Here is a 21,625-nt window from a genome sequence, read left to right as displayed (position 1 = left end):
AGAAGTCTCGTTTTTAAGAAAAATGTCATTAGTGCGTCTCTGTTTTTGAGGTCCGGTTTCATTCTTTTTTGTTTTTTTCACACACGCAGCGGTGTGGCTGTGCATCTTCATGTGTGTGCATGATTAATTATTCGGGCTCTCTACCTTTGTGTCTGATTAGGTATCTGCCAAAGACAATGAGCAGGCAAAGCAGGATGAAGACTATAACGGCCACCACCCCTCCGATCACCGCGTGGTCCACTCCCGAAGACGTCGACATGGCAGTGGGGTCTTCAGAAGAAGGTAGGCAGAGAGAGGACAGGTCAGGATCATTGAGAGATGAGTACAAGCCATAAAACAAGGAGGAGGAAAGGGAGTGGAGGAGAAGAGATAAATGACCAATAATCAAATCGATGAAGAAAAAACATCAAATAAATAAAAATGAGAAAAGAAACAATGATTTACAGCAGAATATTAAAAAAGGTGGTGGATGAGCATTGATGGAAATGGAAGCTGGGTGATGAAAGGCCACAGAAACAGTAAGAAAGAGAGGGAGAAGAAAAGAGTGACAGTGATGAGGCACAAAGAAAAGTGCAGAAGAGTCAAGGGTAGTGTACAATATTTCCAGCAGCAATTCTTCAGGAGGAGAAGAAAGGGATGCAGAAGAAGAGAAACAGACAGGCAAAATGACGGAGGTCATTTCATCACCCTCCGCTGAAAACTGTTTGTGCCTGACTTGCAGCAGGGTTGCACAGGTTGCAGACCAAGTCCCAACAAAGAACCCCTGAAGCTGTCGGTGTCAGAGGAAGTTTCTGTTCCTACTGCAGCCATCTTTGGCTTTTTTCTTTGGCCGTTTTGAAAAATTCAGAGTTGAATCAACAGCTCCCACATTCAGAGCAGCCTACACGTCAGTGAGGCGGTCAGTCTGCAGGCTGTGTATACAAGGTAAGTTGATGCTAACTACAATGTGATACAATCTACGAATGTACAGCATTGGAGGACTGCTTAGACCTGGGGTCAGCAACCTGTGATGCTGAAAGAGCCATTTGTGCCAGTCTTTTACTGACCAAAACTAATGAAAGCCACAAAATCCCACCTCTCTGTTTTGTGCACATTAAGCCTTTTATACGTGTGCATGGTTGTGTGATTGTGGCCCTGCGTCAAACTGCCGACCTGTCCAGGGTGTCCTCTGCCTTCGCCTATGAGGGGCCGGGTTAGCCCCCAGTAGCCCCGTGACCCCGAAAGGGACAAAAACAGGTTTAGAAGATGGATGAATGAATAATTATACAGCAAAACATACTAATTCTTTTCAAAATAAAATACATTCTGTGTCAACTGCCACAATGTAGGGATAAAAGAGGCTCCACACGTGGCGCCGGAGCCTCAGGTTGCAGACAACTCTTGTTTTGAGTTTATTCAATTTCAATCATTTTAATAAATTGAACTCATAATTACTTTTATTTCACAGTTATAGCATTCCAAATGTATTTTCTTAATTCTCAACCTTTTCCAATCCCTTGAAAAAAAGTGTAACGAGAAAAGATATCCCTTTTTAAATCTAAAATGGCTAAAATGAACATTTATTATATATCTATTGTCTATTTATGGTCTTTTGTAATCCTTAACTGTGTAAAAGTTGTAAAAGTCATTCTCTGTTGATTCAAAGCATCAATAAAGGTCATTTTAACAATAATGTCATGTGAAACTGTTATTTTACTTTAAAAGAGACAAAATAATAGATAAAGGATATCTCTCATTAAATGAAAAACTTTAGTAGCATTTTTTGTTATCATCTTTGTCGGATTGTGTGATTTTGATTTTTGTGCATCCATTCATTCCTTTTCCCCAACACTACATACAAAGACCATGTGTTGTGCAATGGGGATGTGTCGTCCTAATTAAATGTGTGATCATTAATGCTCTCCTGCATTTGTACAAGCTCACCTATCTGGAAATCCTCTGCAGGGACTGTATTAATATAGAAACCGGTCTAAGTTGTGCGACATTCTGAAAAAATCCTGGGAATGTGCGAAGCCTTCATGGTTGCTCTGTAATAAAAAAGCACAAACTAACTCTGACAATCTGGTGTTTTGACTCCAACAGCGCACTTTAAATCGTCTTCTAACAGTCTTTTACTTTAAGTCTCTAATTTTCCATGTTTGGGAGTAAAGTTTGGTTTTTAACCTGTCTTCTAAAATTTTCAAACCTGTTTTAATCTGTGTGTAAACAAAGAAAAAAACCTGGAAGTATTAAATAATATTCTATAGACCGACAGTCTTCCAGTTTCAGCTTGTTCTTTTAACATTTTTTTTCTAATGAAAGAAAGGTTCTGTCTTGTTTTGTTTGTAAGATGTGTGGATGAAATAACGAGTACAGTAGATCATGTAAGGATAAAACCTAACTTTGTCATATCTGCAGTTTGTCATAATCCTTATTATTTTGTCAAGTATTTATCTTTTTCTATATAAATTTTAAGCGGTAATCATTTTGTCTTTTCAGACATCAATAAAGTCCAACAGTTATTCATTCATTCCTTCATCTTCTTTTTTTGTCCCTTTTGGGGTCACGAGGTCGCTGGAGCCTATCCCCGCCGGGATACAGTCTAATAGTCAATAAAAAAGTTTCCCAAAAGCCCTTCTAACACAAAGCTTCGGAGCCTTAAAGAAACTGATGACTGATACAGAAGGCAGTGGAAAAGGCTGCTTTCCATTTGGCTTGTTTTACAATGGTTCAGATCAGTGGGGGTGAGGATCAAACTGGAGGAAACTGCTTGCCTGTGCACCCAATCAGATTACAGAAAAGACACACAAAGGCACAACAGCAGACGTATACAAAACTGAAGCAAATGATGAAAGTAACACATTTCAACCAGCTGGGACGCCAGATGATGTGGTGAATGGCCAATTTTGTCTGACTAAATATTACTTCTGCCACTTAGAGAAGTGATGAAGCCTAACAACGTCCAACCAAAGACAGGGAGGAGGGAAAAGAGGGAGGGGTGGGATGAGGAGATGGGGGCTCTGAGCACACACAGACACACACGGAAAGTTCAAAACACAGTCTGGCTGGGCAGTGTGGAGGTGACAGGGGCATGCTGACGGGGCGAGAATGGGAATGAGCGTATAAATCCTCCTGTCAGCATCAAAAGAAAGCAGACAAGACCCAAGAACACTGCCAGTCCTGACCCCCTCCCCTGCCCAGCACAATGAGAAAGACACACACAAAGACACACACAGGAAATAAAGAACTCTGTAAATTACTTCTACCACTTACAGGGTCACACCAGCCTGCCTGTCTTTATGTAAAAGCTGGAGGTGCGTGCGTGGCCTCTGAGGATGTGTGCTTCTGTTTGCATGTGTTTTGTGGGCGGCAGGATGAAATATTCATCCCGCTGCTCTGGAACTCAAAGGGCCCCCAGACTATTCTACTTTCCCGTGTGTAAGACAGATAAGAGACGGACAGACGCACAGACAGGTGGACAAGAAGTCACAGGGACGGGTGACTGCTGAAAAAGTTATACCTGCGATGTTGCCTGCATCTTCTTCTGAAGGGGATCAGGAGATGAATTGTTGAATGTTTGGATGAACAGAGGGGATGGATGGATGGATGGATGAATGGATAGAAAGATGGATGGATGGATGGATGGATGGATGGATGGATGGATGGATGGATGGATGGATGGATGGATGGATGGATGGATGGATGGATGGATGGATGGATGGATGGATGGATGGATGAATGAACAGGAGGTTGTTTGGAAAAGAAAATGAGAATAGGGTATAGAGGAAAACAAGAAAAAAAAACATGAAACAGCAGTGAATCCACATTTTGCGCATCATTTCTTCCGTTTACAGGCATTGTGTGTGTGTGTGTGTGTGTGTTTGCAGATGTGTAAGCATAAAAAAACAAACTCCCGACTATTTGTGACAGCTACACAATCTGTGTATTGAAGGAGAAAAAACAAAAGCTGCAACTTTAACGTTTTTTCTCTTTCCACTCCATTACTAAGCGTGGTGTGTGTTTGTGTCAGTGTGCGGCTGGTTTTACCTGTGAAAGTGTTAAGTCCATCCAGCCGGACGGAAACTGGGGATGTGGGGGAGGAGGAGGAGGAGGAGGAGGGAGTGGCATTGAGAGGAGGGATGCTTGCAGAGGAAGGGACAGCTTTAGGGGAGGATGAGGAAGATTCAGGAGAAAGCGGCATGTCAGGGAAGAGGGCGTTGGAGAGGGTGGTGGTGGCGGAGAAGGACAACGTGGTTGAAATGACTGCGGTTGACGGGGAGGTAGTGGAGGAAGAAAAGAGCGGGAAGTCAGTGGATTCAGAGCCTGAACCAAAAAAAACGTCAGGAGTGGAAGACAATGGCAGTAAGTGGGTGAAGGATGAAGAATCTGGAGAACCAATGGGGGGCTGGGTGGTGTCTGGGGAGTCTGATTTGGTAAGATCTTTGGAGGAGAAGGAAAATGAGGCAGCAATGTGGGCAAAGCGAAGCACAGAAAACGGCCACGGATTGGTCGAACAGGGCACGCCAAGCAGAGGAAAAGAGGCGCCAGAATTTGTAAAAGCATTTATGACAGCGCAGTTGGATGAGGAATAAAAACAACAAATGAAAGCAGAAAGAAAGAAACGAAAGAAAATCAGAAAAGAAAAAAGATGGAAGTGCAAACAAAGCCACAAGAAACGACAGAAGAAATCAAAAGTGATGAAGAAACATAAAGAACCCTGCTCTTGTCTCCATCTCTCTGCTGCGTCTCCTCCCTTTGTTTTCATTTCTCTTCCTCCATCTCTTACCTTGCACCTGAAGCGTGTACTCCCCGCTGCTTTTCCCAATGCCGTTGTCAGCGTGGCAGACGTAGACGCCGTTGTCGGATTTGTTGAGCATGGAGAAGTACAAGACAGCTCCATCAGGTTTGGCCAACAGAGGGAGGTCTCCATCTCTTCTCTCCCAGATGTAGTTAGCAGGTCTGAGGAAAAAAAAGTAGTGGGAAAAAGATGGTTTAAAAGCCTGAAAGCGTGTTTGCTGAAGTTTCCAGAAATGAATACAGTGAAGGGATGAGGAAGAGAGTCAGTCTGCAAAAACAGGCCCCATAGAAACAAGTCTTACAATTTGAAAAATGCTCTTTAATTGAGCAAAAGTGTAACGATTAATTGAGTTAATCGATGAATTGATCTCTATTCCTTCGATGCAACCAGATCAATCTGTCTGAGACAAGTTGTTAATCAAATCAAACTAAACCATTATAAAAGTATTGAATGTAGTAAAATAGATCGATTATAATCAATATTGGAAAATAGCCTTTGGATTAAGACATGCTAGGTTTATTCTACTATAACGTAAAAATGACCAAGTGCCATGACAGCGGACAAAATATGTTAATGACATCATTCCAGTCTAATGTGTGGAAATGCTTTGAATTTAGCAAAAACATGCAGTGACCATACAGTGTGCTAGAATGTTCTAAGAATGCTCCATTTGGATTATTTGGATGTGGAATTTATGTCTGAGTCCCACCGGTTGAGGTTTTGGCTAAATATGTCTTGGATCCAATTTAGGTCAGTGAATCAGATCATTCAAAACAAAACAATATCCACTAGGAATCGTATCATCAATCACAAATTATGATACAAATCAAATCGTTGTTAAAATGAATCATTTAACCCCCAGCAAGTAAAACTGCCAGTGGGATAAGAAAAATTGTTTCACTTTAATTTTAGGATAATAGGATAATAAATAAGTAAAACTAAGATTATTTTTTTTCTTGAAAAACGTCTTGCAAAACCAAAAATGACACAATTGTTCTTAACACATTAGGTCTTTTTACTTTCCTGATATTCAGTTTTTGCATGTAGAAGGGAAAGGATAAAGAAAAAGAAAAGATAAAAGCAACAAATGAGTTAAACAGTCAAAACATACAGATGAACAAAGGAAAGAGGGATGGAACAATAGAGGAAGAAAGGGGCTAAAAAGGAAAAGATGGAGGAAGCAGAATGAACATTTCACGTGTGCCAGTGTTAGACCCATTCTGTGTATCAGATAGTACATGAGAGCGATAGCAGGACGTGGCGTGATAAAACAATCAATTATGTAAATGCAGCCGTCCTCAAGTGCTGTACAGTAATTACACGGGCATCCAGGATGGAAGTATTCATTACTCCATGAAATATGGAAAAGAAAAAACTAAATTTACCACTTCAACGTACTGAAGTAGGACTAGTTAGGTGAACAACTGTTCACTAGCTGTAATCACGGTCTGAGTAAATGAAATCGATCTGTTGTTGCTGATGGACAAGGTCAGGGGCCTGATTAAAAATGTATAGATTTCTGACTTTTGCTGCTCAAAAACACGGAGTGAGTGAGTCCGACCCAAAGTTTCCTTTGAGTTTTCTCTAAGACCTTTGACAGCTGAGGAGGAGCTCCTGAGTTCACCGAGGTGAATGAAAAGGATTTTACCACGGTTAAGTGTTTAGGGTCTGCGCCTCTTCCCTGTGTCTTTCTGCACAGTCTGGTTACCTGCAGTAAAATGTCACCCGCTGGATTATAAAACCACTCTCACATGCAAGATATATGCAATTAACCGAACAATTAACTTCTCATTTCCCGGCATTAGCTGGTGCTCAGTTGTTGAACATAATGTGTAAAAGTCACTGTCTGTTATACGGCAGGTAGCTGAAGCAGAATAATCAGAATGTAGGGACACTTCTCTTAATGCCTGCTGAAAATCTGTCTGTCATTCTGTGCTGCAAGATCTTTTGAGGTGAAACATTTTCATTTCACAATCATATATCAGTAAACATCATCTACAAGTAATGGTTTGCTTGAAGCTGAAACATATGGTCATCATTTTTCCTGCAGTAAAGCAGAGAATTGTTTCATTTTAACACTGAAGTCTTGGCAGCACTTCCTGTGTCTTTACAGACATGGACTCACTTGTAGCTGCACTCATAACTATTTTTACCCCAACGATGGATGATATAATTAATCACTTAACCCTGCAGTTGTGCAGGATTTCTGCTTTTTTACGTCTATTTACACTAACATTTTGTTGCAACCTGTTTTCTGCGGTAGCTTCAGTTTTTTTCAACAAGAAGAAAGAGCTTTGTTGCTGCTAAACACCAAACACACAGTCTGAGGTTAGCCAGCAAAGAAAGGCGAGCATTTAGTGGCTGAACAGACATTTTTCTTTCAGGAATAACAGTTGGATAAAAGCACACCTTCACACCTCTGTTACTTGTGAAGCTTTTTTGGCACATCATTCTAAACAGTCACACCAATTCAGTCAAGGCGTTTTAATCACAGCTTCTTTTCAACCTGCAACAAACTCAAAGATATTTGTGTTCCAGTTCGAGCGCCTGAAACTCCCGAAAAATGCAGATAGTCTCACACTGCAGTGAAAATCATGGGTTTCTCACCAGTCTTTACTAAAACAGTGAGCAGTTTTTACACTGCAAACTGCTGAGACTTAAAACCTTGTTTTAGAAATTCAAGATATTTTACCAGGTTTGAAGCTGTTTTTACTTCTCTTTGCTCCAAACTTTTCTGAAAAAAAACGGATCATTTTTGGTCACATTAAGAGCTAGGACTTAGAAAATGAGGAAAATATTTTTAAAATGAGTCAAAATCATTTTGCTTAAGACTCTAAACAATAGGAAAACCTGATTTAAGATAAAAAACAAACAAACTCAAATTTCTCTGTAATTTTGGTTCAATTTAAGGGATGTAATTTTAAAGTTCAACAACTGAAAAGATTGGCATTTGTTGTCATTATTTTGGAAATAAAATTAAGATTTATGTTTTAGCAATAAGTGCTAGTTTTAGATTTTAAGAGGATTTATAAAAATGGTCCAACTTTTACTAGATTTACATTTTGTTCACATTTTGTTTTAAAATGAGTCATTTCCACTTGTTACACTAGTTTTTAGGACCCAAAAAACACACAAAAAAACCACTTGCTTATAACTACCAAAAAATAAAGACTAAAACTTGTTATTGGGATGCATAACATTCAATTTTCAATGATTCTATCTAATGCAATGCGTGTTGAACTTTCAATGAAAAGCCTGTGTAATAGAGTAATAAACGTGTGTTTCATGCTTCTGCGATTAAAACTCGTTTTCACGCGACACTAAGTACATTCTTATGACTCTACATGCAAAATGAGTGTCAAATAAACATGTGTTGCAGATTTACACCACTCTGATGTTTCACACCAAGCCTAGAGTACACCAAACGGTAAGGAGCCGAAAAACAATAAGGAGAAGCCCCTCCCTGTTTTTCCAGTGTGAACACCGTTTGCTAAATCTGCTCTTGAACGTCTCATGTCCAGTGTTCACCTAGCACAACAGCTAGTTTTTTGAGCTATTTCGTGATTTAATCTTCCCCTTTTTTGCTTTTGTGCTGTTCCACTTCATAGTTGAGACGTTGCCTCACCTTAGACGCTGTTTAGTTGGAAACGACAGTTGTACAGCAGTAAGCCAGCCCAGCCAGAGGAAAATGTCACACTTTGTAGAATCAACAGTGAGCGGTCCGTCGTCTCGGAGACCGCACAGCTCTTTGTCACAAAGTTTTTCTTTTCACAGTTCTAGTCTCTTGTGACTTTATCGCTTCCACTCAAGAGTTTGATTTGATGCCAGCATCAAAACTGCATGATAATGTTGTCAAAATATGCTTTCACATAAAACGGCGCCTTTCACTGGTGTCACTGAGATGGGAAAGACACCACGTTCAGCCGACGATACATCTCTCCTTTATATTTATCCTCAGATGCATTCATGCGATTGTGCGCTGATTGGTTTGGGGAAAATATAATAAAAAACACAGTTTTTGCTCCCATAACCGGGATGAAATACACAGACACCTCGGAGCGCGGAGAGACGGATTACTTGGTGGTCATGATCTCAGGGGAAACATGCTGCCTCTCAAGGGAAGAGATTTACAACACCGACAAATAGCAGCTTTGCTGGCGCTGATAGTTGGTGATGGCAATATAAAGCAATGGTGAACTTATCTTTTAATAAGTAACAGCTTACTGTAATCCTGTTATAAAACCTGCGCTGTTTCTAAAGCTGATCAGAACCTTGCATAGGTTTGCAACTTAGTCAGGCCAATCAGGCTTTTAGTGGGCTAAATGGACAGAAGGGGAGGCCTTAACTTATTAAATCACCCTAAGAGGAACAGCAAAATTTCTGGCAGCTTCCTGTTTGGGCTACTAAAGAGGCAGAACATGTCATAGATTGCAAAGGAAACGTTCCTTTTTCATCTTCTTGCTGCTGAGAATCAGGGAAACACGGAGAATTCGATGCGCCGAGCTTTTCTTTTGAACCTGACACCATGACACGGCGCGGAAAATAGAAGTGTGTATCGGGGAATGGAGGGTGACATTCATTGAGTTTGATTGGGGAGGGCAGCTCGACAGAGGGAGAAAGGGGGCTGAGCTGATGGGTGTGTGTGTGGGGGGGGGGGGGGGGGTTCGCAGTGATTGGGTTTTGACTGACAGCTGTAGGGGCAACCTGTATCTGATTTGATTGGACGCTCGCTCATTCGCAGGCAGTGGTGCACATAACTGAGCAGGCTCCTTCCGCCCTCCTTTTAACACACACACACTCACACGCACACACACCCACACACACCCCCCACACACACACACACACACAGGCTTCCCCTTGTTTGTGCTCACCCTGCCTGTCTTGGTCATTTGTTGCTTGTCACCGTCTCCCCTCCACCCACGCATCCCTTTGCTTCCCACTGCCTCTCCCTTTTCTGTTGGCTTGTCTTTTTCTTCACTTCTTCTTTTTTTTTCCTTTTTTAAAAATCTATTTTCCTTCGCTCTCTGGCTTTAATAACAAACTTTGAGTTTATTTTAGGAGTGTTTAGCTTCCTACGATCCAACCAAATCGATCCGTCTGAGGCAAATCGTAAAATGAGATGGCATAAATTCACTATGTACTAAAGAGATCAAGATTTTACCTACAGAAATTAATAAAATAACTAAAAAAAAACGTAAGGATGGATGGACAGACATAAAGAGAAAAAAAAACAGAGAAATGCGGCCTCAACAGGAACAACAAAACAATGTTATGCTTGTGCCTGTCCCGAGCCCTGTAAGTGTAGAGAGTAGTGTCAGGGAGAGCATTTAACATAAAACTAACAACAAAAGCCATTACAATATGGATAGATGAACTGACATGACGATAGCGTGGTGGTGGAATTGGATTGTTCGAAACAAACCAATATTGTATCGGCAACCACAAATCATGATGTGAATCAAAACGAATCCTACATCCCTATTTTATTTTATTTTTTAGGGGGGATGAAATCCTGAGATTTTTCTGAAAAAGAAAAATCTGAACATGGCTATATAGATTTTAAAACATCCTCAGTTTAACACCAAAGTGCATCACCCCCTCCCCAGACTTCAGCCCGCTTTTTCTTTTCTCATGTGTGTTTAATTTATAAACTCGTACATGTAATGACAGCTGCCTCCCCATCCCGTGAGTGCAGCCTGTCAGTCAACCACAACAGCTAGGCTTCTTCTCAACCTCAGGGGTGACGAGCTGACAGAGGATGCGGGAGAAAAGAGGAGGGAGGGGATGACAGGGCAGGAGAGCCTGGTGCAAATGGCGTGATGGCAAGTTCAGGGTGAAAAGGTCCAAAAGAAGTGGAGGAGAGTTATAGGGAAGGACAGAGAGGAAGAGGAGGGCTGAGAAGAATCTTGACAAGATGGGGAGCAGTGAGTGAAGTGTGAGTGACAGGGCTGCAGAGAGACACCCGATGACAGAGCGATGGTTGGAGGCTGGAGGGAGGGGGAGAGAGGGGAATCGATGGAGGTTCATCTATAATGTAGAGTGGATTTTTGTGTGGGCAGGATTTTAAAGGCGGGTGAAGGTTCGTGGTCTGTGTTTGTTGACTTCAAGGAAACTGTGTCGACATCCAGTCAGCGAACCGGAGCTTGTAGAAGCACGTGTTGTGTTTTCGTTTTGTTTGTTTGTTTGCCAGTCATGTTTGAACAGGCAAATATTTGCAGGAGGCTGTCAGAAACTGAGCATGTTAATGTGTGATTGCTTACAAGTGTTTCTGCAGGTATGAGAACACTTTCAACCGCTGTAACCTGCACAAACAGCCTGCAGGTGTGTGTGGCGCCATGTCCATTTCTGAGGGATTTGTTTGTGTTTGGGCACCTGCTGGGAAATCCAGCGCTTTTACAGTAATTAAATCTACCAGTGCTTATAGGTGTTCGCACTTCAGTGTCTGCTGGCCTAAAGTGGCTTTCAAATCTGTGGAGACCTTCTGCAGGGGTTGGGTGAAAGCTTCAATTAGCCTGAAGACTGCAGCAGCCAGCCTGGCCGATCAGTACGTTTCAACGAGCTGCAGTGTAACAACAAAAAATCTGTAAACAGAAATACTGAAATCTATTGTCAGTAAAAAAAAACTGCATTAGTGACCAATAACACGACAAAAAGCTTGCCTAGAAAAAAGGAACATATTTTTAAAATGTAAAAAAAAATAACTAAATAAAAATAAAAATACCAACAAGGTAAGAAAAGTGGTTGAACCAAGAATTCTTATCTTAAGAAAAGAAATTCTAGTCACTAGGTTATTTTGCTTTTGAAAAACCTTATTTATCAGATTATTTTTCTTGCAACACAGACAACAAGACATGTTTTCTTGACACAAGGGTCTTTTTACTTTCTGAAGATTCGGTTTTTGCAGTGAAGCTGGTCTCCCAAACAAGATGTTTCCTTGTAGGTCAATGCTGGCCAGCTGGACTGAGGTCATATTCAGATTAAGTCATGTCCCACATGCACAGTTCATTTAGTGTTTGTGAACTTTCACCCCAAGAAGCCACATTATGGAAGAGCCATTGCTGTTCTTTGCTGTTTGTCTGACTGGCTCTACTCTTTTAGAATGTCCCAATCTGGTGACGTGGTCGAAAATCGGGCCGATCACGTAGTTTGAGACTCGATTGGAATCGAACGTTGTATCCTGATCTAGAATCGGACGTCTGTTATATTATTATTTTTAGTCCTGTATATTTCAAGCTTTTTATTTCAAATAAATGCCCTTGAAGTCTAGAAATGAACATATTATGACACTTTACTGCCACACAGCAGAATACATTTTGAGCAAAAGGCGCTGTCGCAACCCAATCTGTAACGGCTGCCAAATCGCTCCCCGCATGCGGGAATTACATCTACTTCTGCAAAAGCATTTTATGGCAGTTTCTGGTCAGAGTATCTCTTGAGATGTCTATTACAATAAAAACCTCTTAACTGCAATGTTGGGTACAAGAGGAATAAAGTGAACCAAAAAAAATTGAAATACATCCATAATCTCTAAAAAACAGCCTAAACTAATATATGATTAGAGCTATCAGAAGTCAGAACTCTGTCTCCCCCTCTGGTCACCGGTGGGAGCCGTCTCCGGAGTTCAAGCCGCACTATACTGTACCTCCCAGCAACCCCCACGCACACTTCCTGGATGCCGCACACCTGACTCTTGTTCATTCATCAACCACAGCATATTTAAGCTCTGCACTGAGTGAAGCTCAATGTGAAGTATTGTTTGTGCTCCTCTGCCTGTGTTACTGAGTGTTTTATTTGGACCGGATCCTCTGACTCTGACTCTGACTCTGACTCTGACTCTGACTCTGACTCTGACTCTGACTCTGACTCTGACTCTGACTCTGACTCTGGACTGGATCCTGACTACCCTGTCTCTCCTTTGATGCTCTCATGCCTGTTATTGACTCCTGCCTGCCTGACTCTGATTTAGCTTTGTGGACTTCTAGCTGAGCTAATAAACCTGCTGCTTTTGGATCCAGGTGTCTGCCTGTTTTTGTGACAAGAGTTAGTCATCGATACTCGTCATCATATTCATGCAGCAATAACGGTTATGGAGGAAAGTCTTTATTTGTTTTTAAGAATTTTTTTATTTCAACTGATCAAAAATGTTCAATAATTCTGACGATATTGAAGCTACTTTTCTCACATAACTAAGTATCACCCATTTTTACTAGTTAATAGTCAACTGTTTTTCTTAGTTAATAGATGGACGATTTTTATTTGTTTGTTCAAGCAACTTCAGAGAATCCATGTTTAGGTGTTAAATGATAGAAGTCAATAAAACAAACATTGGGGACAACCTAGATCTGTTTATTAAATGTGTTCATTTTTTAAATGTGTTATAAAAGTATCAGATCAGAACTCAGTATTGGCAGATTCTGAAATGTAAATGAATTCAGCCAAATCAGTCTGATTGGGACATCTCTACGTTTTAGGTGTTTCTTTATCACAGTTAGAAGCATGAACGTTGATGGAAGAACTATCTGGTGAGGGCAAATCCAAGAAATCCTTTAAAAATCCCGCAGCAGAATGTTGTATCATCATCAACAGATTCCAAAAAATGATTCCCCAAGATGACAGTGATTCTCCTGTCGGCTAACATTTACCACCAATCTAAGCTGCGTAAACAGGTGGTCGGCTAAACGTCACATCTCCTGAGGTGATCACAGCAGCTTTCACTGCAGCGTTGTGTCTTAAAGGTCCATTTGGCATTAAATGTCTACAGCAGAACTCCATTCCTTCAACTGACTACAGAAGTCACAGTTGTGTCACAAACGGGGAGGTTTTGGTTCAATGATGTGTTGTTTCCAGGCACCGTGTGCAGTCATGATAGCATTCGCCCTTTAGCTGCTATTTTGAGCCCTGTAGAAGCCCAACAAAGAAGACAGTGAAGCAGGTTCCTCCTGTGTCGGTCTGTGTTCTTCACCTGGTTTGGATAAAAGCATCCCCCAAATATGTGTAACGCTGCTGTTGGTCTTGTGCTGTTACAGCAGATACCTGTACCGCTACCACCTGATCTGCTCTCTTGTTTTTGCTCATAGGAATACATTTCATCTAGTCTGGAACTCACTTCACAGGGGTCACATTTTGCATTCTGAATTTCTGCCTCCTGTATTTTGTCTGTTTGATGAATTCCGCTTCTGGCAGCGCAGTTAGTTATTTGCCTGCTTGGATTAGGTTATACTTTTCATCTTTTTGAAGCAAGCCTTCTCTTTATTCCTTCACCAGCACCTCGCTTTTAGTGTCATGCTCTTTTGGCTCTGCTGAATTGAAAACTGATGCTCTGGCCTGGCCCCCTTGCAGGCAGGATGAATCATTTCTAATTGTAAACCCACTGAGCCGAAGATGTTATAATCTCCCTGATTATTCAGCTTTTGTTTGGGTGCAAAATTAATATTTTTCCCTGTTCATACTTGTTTAGTTTTAATAACAGGTAAGCATTTCACATTCTGCAGAGTGCAGACAGACCAACATCATTCAAAATGAACCTGGAAAGACTTGCACCCATGAAAACGCTGCATAAAAGCACAGAATGGAGCTGCAATGAAAGCTGCTTTTCATTACTGACTCTTTCCCAGATTTAAAGCCAGGCAGTAACAGTAACATTGTGCTGCATTTACTTTAATCGGAAAATTTGGAGATGTAGAATTGCTCATGCAAATGCTTAATACCCCTAATTGACTCAGAGAAAGCCTCAGTTCTGTTGTAAACTGCAGAATCACATCTTTAAGTGGCATTATATGCTCACTTAATTGTTTTCCATGAATTATACTTTTCAAGCGATACTTGTACTTAATTACTTTTTTTTTGTTTAGCTGCATTTAAGACAATATACTACCTAGTAATTGTTGGCTTGCAAATGCAATTTGAGTCAGTGGGTGTTTGTGTGTTCAGCGGTCCAGACTAAGTGTTTCTGCATGGCGTGCACCGGGTGGACATTTGTCTTACTCTGGGTTGCCGTTGGTCAAACACTGAAGGGAGAACTTCCCCCCCTCTCTTGGTAGCCCCTTCTCAGGCTGGATCTGTATGATTGGGGAGTCTGCAAGTGGAGGACGAACACACAAAAAACAAACAGGAAAACACATTTAGAGAATGCAGCACTTGTAGCAGTTAGACGCATGCATGCTGCTCAAGAAGGTCTCATTCATCCCCATCTCTCTCTGCTACCATCTGAATCCTGTAGGCGTCACCAGCTTCCAGACTCCCACCATGACATAACCTCTTACACAAGACATTTCTTTTTTCCCTGACTTGCAGTACTGCAATGTTGCCTATGTGGGGCAGCACTGGCACAGAGTCTGCACAGGACTGCACCTCCACAAGCGGTTTCATTTTCGACGCTAACCTGCTCTTCCTGTCCACTTTGACTCAACTCCACACAGTAGGTGGAATTCCAGTGTGCTCATTACTACAGACTGAAATTATTGGACCAAAGATCAAACCAAAAGAGTGGAAAATGTTCTCATGGTGAGCAAAAAAAAAGAATTAGAGCAAAATGGGTAAAAAAAAGAAAAGAAGCAGAGTAATTTGAGCTTTTACTTTGCAATTTTGCACCATGTTTGCCTCCTCCTCCAACAGCTGCTGTGGTTCCCATCCCTCAACGCTACACCCATTCCCCATTAGACTCACACAACACTCGCAGAGCCTGCTCGCTCCTCTTGTCCCCCAGGGCAAGAGAGGGGTGGTTGACTGCGCAGGTGATGGGGACGTTGTCGTCATTGGAGCTCACCGTCAGGGAGAGCGTGCTGCTCACGTTGTATGTGAGCCCATCTGGAAGTGGCTCTGCCATATACAGATGATCTGAGAAAAAGCAGAGGGAAAAGAAGAGACTGTACAATTTTCTTTAACAAAAACAGTGCCGCTTACTTCTAATACATTTTACCCCTTAAAGTAAATGGAAAAAATCTCAGTTTCTTATGCTACATTCACACAGCACGCATTCAAGTAGCCACTTCCAAGGAAAAAAGTCAATGGAAATGCATGTATATGTATATTCAGGTTCTTGTGTTCTTATGCACTTTTTCAAAGTCCTTTTTCAGGCCCTACGTACAAAACGCACCCTGAAGGTCAAACCAGTTGAACTTTGAACAATCAGGGACTCTGATTTGGTAGTGAGGTATAGTAATGTCCTTTTTAATCCATGGAAGTGCCAACCATTTGAAAAGAATCTGATCATGGAATAGAAGTATATGGCACCAAGTCTTTCATTTATCAGAACAAGGCTGTGTAAGAAAAAAACCTTTGAGAGCGAAATTCATGAGGTTTGCACCACTTGGACATTTCGTTCTAACACCTCTTCCAACTGTAGCTCCATGCGCTGGTGTCAGGAAGGGACAGTCCAGAGTAAACACAGTATGCTAAACGTGCGTTCAAGAAACTGCCATCAGCTTGTTCTTGAACGTGCATCACATACCGGGTGTGCACGCAGCATTAGAGGAACATTGCTTAACTCACTCCTTGCTTCTCTAAACAAGTGTTTAGTGTGCAATTTCACAGCTGATTACCATTTCAGAGGATTAATAAAGCTCAACTATTGCATCAAGACAATAAATGATGAATATGAACCAGGTGTCTCATTCACCCTGAACTGTTAAGGGGATCTGAGATGTAAAACATCCCCAAAAAACAAGTGAAATATATTTCAGTTACAGCTCCTTAGACATCCACTCTCACAGAAAGAGTTGCGATCTGAGGCATTTGGGAAAAGTGGCTGTGGCAACATTGATGTCTGAAGGCAACAGGGATCAAACCTCCGACCCTGAGATAAGCAAACAAAACGCTCAAACACAGGAGCCACAGCCGTTCCACAGTTTTCTAAAGGGGTGTCCATTTCGGGATAGATTCCTTTTTTAAATCTTCCCAACCACATTGTTCATTTATGACCTTGACCAGGAAAGAACGTGTCTATCTTGAAAGTTAACCTTGCAAGATGGCCGTCTCATCATGCCAGTTCTCTTTGGCATCCTTCCTCCCTTAATGAGATGTCAGTCAACCACACAGAGATCGCTCATGTTCACAACGAGACTCCTTTTAAGCTTTAATACCAGACGGACACCAAAAAGACTCAAGTGGTGAAACTACTGTTTCAGCTTTCTCTAGACTTACATGCTGTTGCTTTGACGGCTCCCATTTCCCTCCATTTAAATAAGGGAGCCAGCCTCAGTCATCCATGCAGGTATATTTTGTTTTATAAAGTGTAACATCTATTAATCGGTTTCCTTCTTTGACATGCGTATCTGGGGGGAGTGTGATAAAGGGTGCATAAAGAGAAGGGGCGGGTGTAAGGGGGCGCTCTGCGCAGCGTCGATACTGCACTTCCTGTGTGAAAGCACAAACCTGGCTCGGACTTTCATCTGGAGATTGGCCCGTATTGTAGGAAGAAATATCAAACTAGGTGGTCAGACCGTGAAAGTGGCTGGTGAATGTTGGTGCGTGGACCAGAACCTTATCACTTACTACAGCACGGGTTGACAAACTCACTCACACATGCACACACAAGCACGGGCGCATGTAGGTCAGGCTCATGAATAACTATACTCAGAGGAGCCAGAGCCAGTGGCAGAGAAGCAGACGGAAAAACAAACACCAGCACACGCTCACCTTTTTTCATGTTTTACCTCCATTGTCTCCATCTTCCTCCCTCCTTCCTTCTCTGCCTCCTCCCACACCGCAGAGCCATTCAAACACCGCTGAATCTAATGACATATTTCTCTTTTTATTACCATAACCAGTCCTCTGACCCGCTGAGAAAATTAGTTTACTTTCCTGGTGAATTTCAATAATCTTGCGCCACTCAGAAGCTGTCTCCCCCACATCCTCCCTGTCTGCAAACACCAAGTCAGACAGCCTTTATTAAAGACCATGGATTTTCAGAAAAAAAAAAAAAAAAACTGGGAATTACAAAACCCCATGTGTTGGCTCAGGGGCTCCCGGGTACGCTGTTTTTGAAGTGACTGCATTGAGTTTTAATAAGTATTTCAGGCCCAAGGGGTCAGGGAAGTGATTCAACACATTCATTAGGAAAAAAATAGGAAACGGTATGCTTAAGTACTTCCTTTTCCCAAGACAGCATTGATGCACATTTGCCAATGATTCAGATTTCCTCAGTTCATAATTAGATCATCAGGGCACACACAGAAGCAGGCAAAGCAATGGGCTCAATGGGTTGGAGAGTTGTAATAGCTTGTATGGGATTATGTCCAAACTACCTTTTAAATGGTCATTTTACCCAAAACCACCAAACAAATGTTGAGCTACACATGCCGATTGACTGTTTGGGCCTTTAAGAAACAGTTCTGAATGTATATATAGTGGAGCAGACAAACTGTCAGCAGAGATCCACAGGGGAGTAAAACATAATTCAAGACACCAATTCAGAAGGATCCTATGTGAATTGAGGAATAAAATTAACTTATTTGCAGAATAATTCCACATAAGACGCACATGTGCACCAAAAGCCACTCTAATCACAATTTTGTACGTTAACAAGTCATTTTGCAGATGAGGTCAATCTTGGCGATGAATCATCGGGGAATAAACGCTCGACTCTGAATTTCCCATCAACTCTTTTTTTTTTTAGCTTTACAGCCGGCAGCTTCCCTCCTTTGGTCCACTGCCTTCTCCAAATCTCATAGTTTCATTCCCAGTTGCAGCAATCAGCTGCTTTCAGCTCAGATAAACCCATCACACAGTTTTAGTCCAGCAACAAATTGCCAACAGTTGGTGAACACATCAAAGCTGAGTTAGAAGCAGGAGTTGGACATGACCCTCCATGACCGCTGGAATAAATGAGTGAATAGCTAAAGAAACAATGAACATCACAACTGGAAACCATAGACCACACACCAAAATCTTAATGCAATTCACTCTTTTTCTCAAATCTGCCCACACTCACACAACACAAACACAGCTATGCAAATTTGTGGTAATTTCTTTACCAGTATGATTCTCCGGAATGACATTCTTTCATGATGACACGCTCATAAAGTGAGAACAAAACCAGCCATCGTGGCTGGCAAGAAATGCAAATGCGTCTTTACAAGTGCGAGATGTGCGCAAATAGGCAAATGTTTGCAACTCTAATGCCCTCCACATATCCTCTGTCTGTGGTGATAATAAGGCCCCTGTTGGTGTGCATGTCATTTCTCAAAAAGCAGATCGGGTCACAAAAATGTCCGTGTGTGACGGAAGGTGTGTGTGTAAAAATAAAGGTGCAAAAAACAAAACTTAGTTAGTACGTCTTCATGTTCACGTTTGTTTTTGTGATTTTTAGAACCTCTGACAAAAGAAGGCTACACTCTGTTATTTATGTCTCCACCACTTTGCATCGTCTTAATACTATAGGTCATGATACACATGTCGACATCAATCACTGATTTATTCAAATAAAATTCTTATTTGCCAAATTATTCATCATTAAAAACACACACAATAGCTTTAAAAATGCAAACACATTTTACAAAAAAACATTTTAAAGGCAGATTATGTTTTAAAATTCATATCAAAGAAAAATGATCAACACTTTTTTTCTCACTTTTTCTCCTATGTACTTGCAATAAATGAATAAAAAGCTTTGACGGGTTCTGTAAAAGAAGAAAATGACATCTGTCATGTGTTCAAGCATAATTTATCCGCTCTTTTTAGAGTAACTTTACTTCCATCCTCATTTTCCTCCTCTTAAAACATTTGGCAATATTTGAGTTGCCCACTTCAGTGCAGTTATGGAACAAAATACTCTTAGAAACAATTTTGAGGAGAATAATCATAATTGTCGGTTGTGTTACATATTGCTGCTGTGTTTTGTAAATATACAAAAAAATATAGGCCAAGAATCTACACATTTTCTGTATTTCTAAATAACTTAACAAATGCAATGACCTAGTTTTGATTCAGTATTTCCTCCAAGAACGCTCTGATCTACTGATGTCTATCTTACTCATTTTTTTACTGTGATAAGCCAAGCAGGTCACAGAGGGGTGGGGGGGCAACAGCAGTTTAACTCAAGGTCTGTGCTTTTACCACTGAAAACTGCTATCTTGCTAAATAAAATGAGTACCACAACATTTTTTGTTTGTGTTTTTGGATTTCAGTTGTTCCTTATTCCCAAAGGATTGGGTAACAGGTAACAGTGGATGCAGTTTATTTTTCTTAGGAACATAGCTGTGGAGAATGGGTTTCAAATTTTTGGCATTGCTTCCCATGTAGAGCTTTTGAAAGAAAACTGTATTAAACTGGCTCTAAAATATGATTATCCATTTTAACTAAACGTTCACTGCAGACAAAGTCAGAGCATAAATTATTTTCAGTGAGTTTACAAAATGCCCTTACCTGTTTGTTTCTGTGCACAGAGCATGTATAGGAAGTGGGCTGCACAGTGGGGTAGTGGTTAGCACTCTCACCTCACAGTGACAAATCCCAGCAGGAACTTTTCTGTGAGACGCTTGCATGTGTTGGTTTTCTCCAGGCATCTCAGTTTCTTCTTACAGTCCAAAAACATGCTTCATGAGTTAATTGGTGTCTCTAAAATGCCTCTAGGTGTGTGCGTGTGAGTGTGTGACCCTGCAACAGACGGGGAGCCTGTTTAGGGTGTACCCCACCTTCACCCAACAGTTGCTGGGTTGGCTTTTGTGACCCCAAAAGGGATGGGTTCTGAAAATGGACCAATTTTTTAGAAAATTCCGGTGCCCTTTAGTAGGCGTGTGGAATCCCAACAAAACAGCCTTCTGCAGACAAGTGAGGATCTAAAAGAATGAGTTCACATGATTTGAAGTTAGACACATTTTAGTCTTGGTTTAATGTTCATTCTAGTAGATTTGATTACCATAAAATGTGATTTGGCTTTTTTAGTATCTAATTAGAGAGCATGAAGATCAACATGAACAAACTGAACACAAACAGTTGACTGGCATTGTAATTCAGTGATCCACATATGTCGTTTTTTCACTGGAAACTCATTGTGGGTCATTTAGCATACATTTCTTATTGGTCACTGATTGAAACTGACCAGCTAATGTTATAATAACTCAGCAGGTAAGTAATGCGTAAATCACAATAACAATATTATTCCTCAGTCAGGTATAGTGTGTTTGGAAGGTGATGTGGATAAAGATTTACTAAAGCTTTCTTTGTAACAGCAGGATCGAGTGGTGTATGCTGACGGTGCGTTCAGGTGACGGGCACAAAATAGAAATTTCCAAGTCCAATCAGACAAAGCCTATGAATGTAACTTTACCAACTAAATTCTCCAGAAACTCACAACATTTTTCATCTTCTGATTTGAATTTGACTTTAATGCAGAGAAAACAATAATTTCTGAGAACTTGAGAAGTTTGTTTATTTGGTATGAGATTAAAGTGTGTTGGCACATAATTCCAAAAATCCAAGAATAAATGGCATATTCGCGGAAGCTAATAAAATAACATGATTATGTTGCAGTGTCTCATTAGCCAGCTAAAAACAACATTACAGAACAGACAACCCCATTTTCTACAAGATGTACCCTTTATTTTTTGGAAATGTTTTAGACGGACCACCCTCCTGCACGAGTTAAAGAAGCTGACAATGTATATTTTATTGCAAAGACTAAAATTCCTCGAATAAAATGTGGGAAATCAGCACAACACTTCTCAATTCTCCAATTCTCTCCTAAGGAGGTGATGTGAGATGACTCGCCGGAGCTGCTGAAGCGTTACCCCTCAGGCGTACAAACCACCATAAAATAATCATATTAGGAAAATCAAACAACTGGATGCAGGATTTACTGAGGCCAGCATGTTTGGAACTTTAAGGATGGAGAAACACACTTGCTCAGAA

General features: G+C 41.1%; 1 protein-coding gene across 6 annotated transcripts in view; it reads right to left on the bottom strand.

The window, feature by feature from the left end:
• The window catches only part of cadm3 (cell adhesion molecule 3), a 121,326-nt gene that overhangs the window by 6,327 nt on the left and 93,374 nt on the right, over positions 1-21,625 (bottom strand). Inside the window, exons 6-11 of one of the 6 annotated variants that reach the window (XM_023964905.1) lie at positions 15,443-15,613; positions 14,762-14,852; positions 4,766-4,938; positions 4,027-4,419; positions 3,500-3,523; positions 145-270 (exon numbers count right to left, since the gene is read on the bottom strand). In XM_023964905.1, the coding sequence (XP_023820673.1) occupies positions 145-270; positions 3,500-3,523; positions 4,027-4,419; positions 4,766-4,938; positions 14,762-14,852; positions 15,443-15,613 (978 nt within the window). The remainder of the gene's footprint in view (positions 1-144; positions 271-3,499; positions 3,524-4,026; positions 4,420-4,765; positions 4,939-14,761; positions 14,853-15,442; positions 15,614-21,625) is intronic. The other 5 variants (XM_023964906.1, XM_023964907.1, XM_023964908.1 and 2 more) reach the window with 5 other exon arrangements.

Source organism: Oryzias latipes, chromosome 17, assembly GCF_002234675.1.
Source record: "Oryzias latipes chromosome 17, ASM223467v1".
Taxonomy (NCBI): domain Eukaryota; kingdom Metazoa; phylum Chordata; class Actinopteri; order Beloniformes; family Adrianichthyidae; genus Oryzias; species Oryzias latipes.
This window is presented reverse-complemented; position numbering and strand designations above follow the sequence as displayed.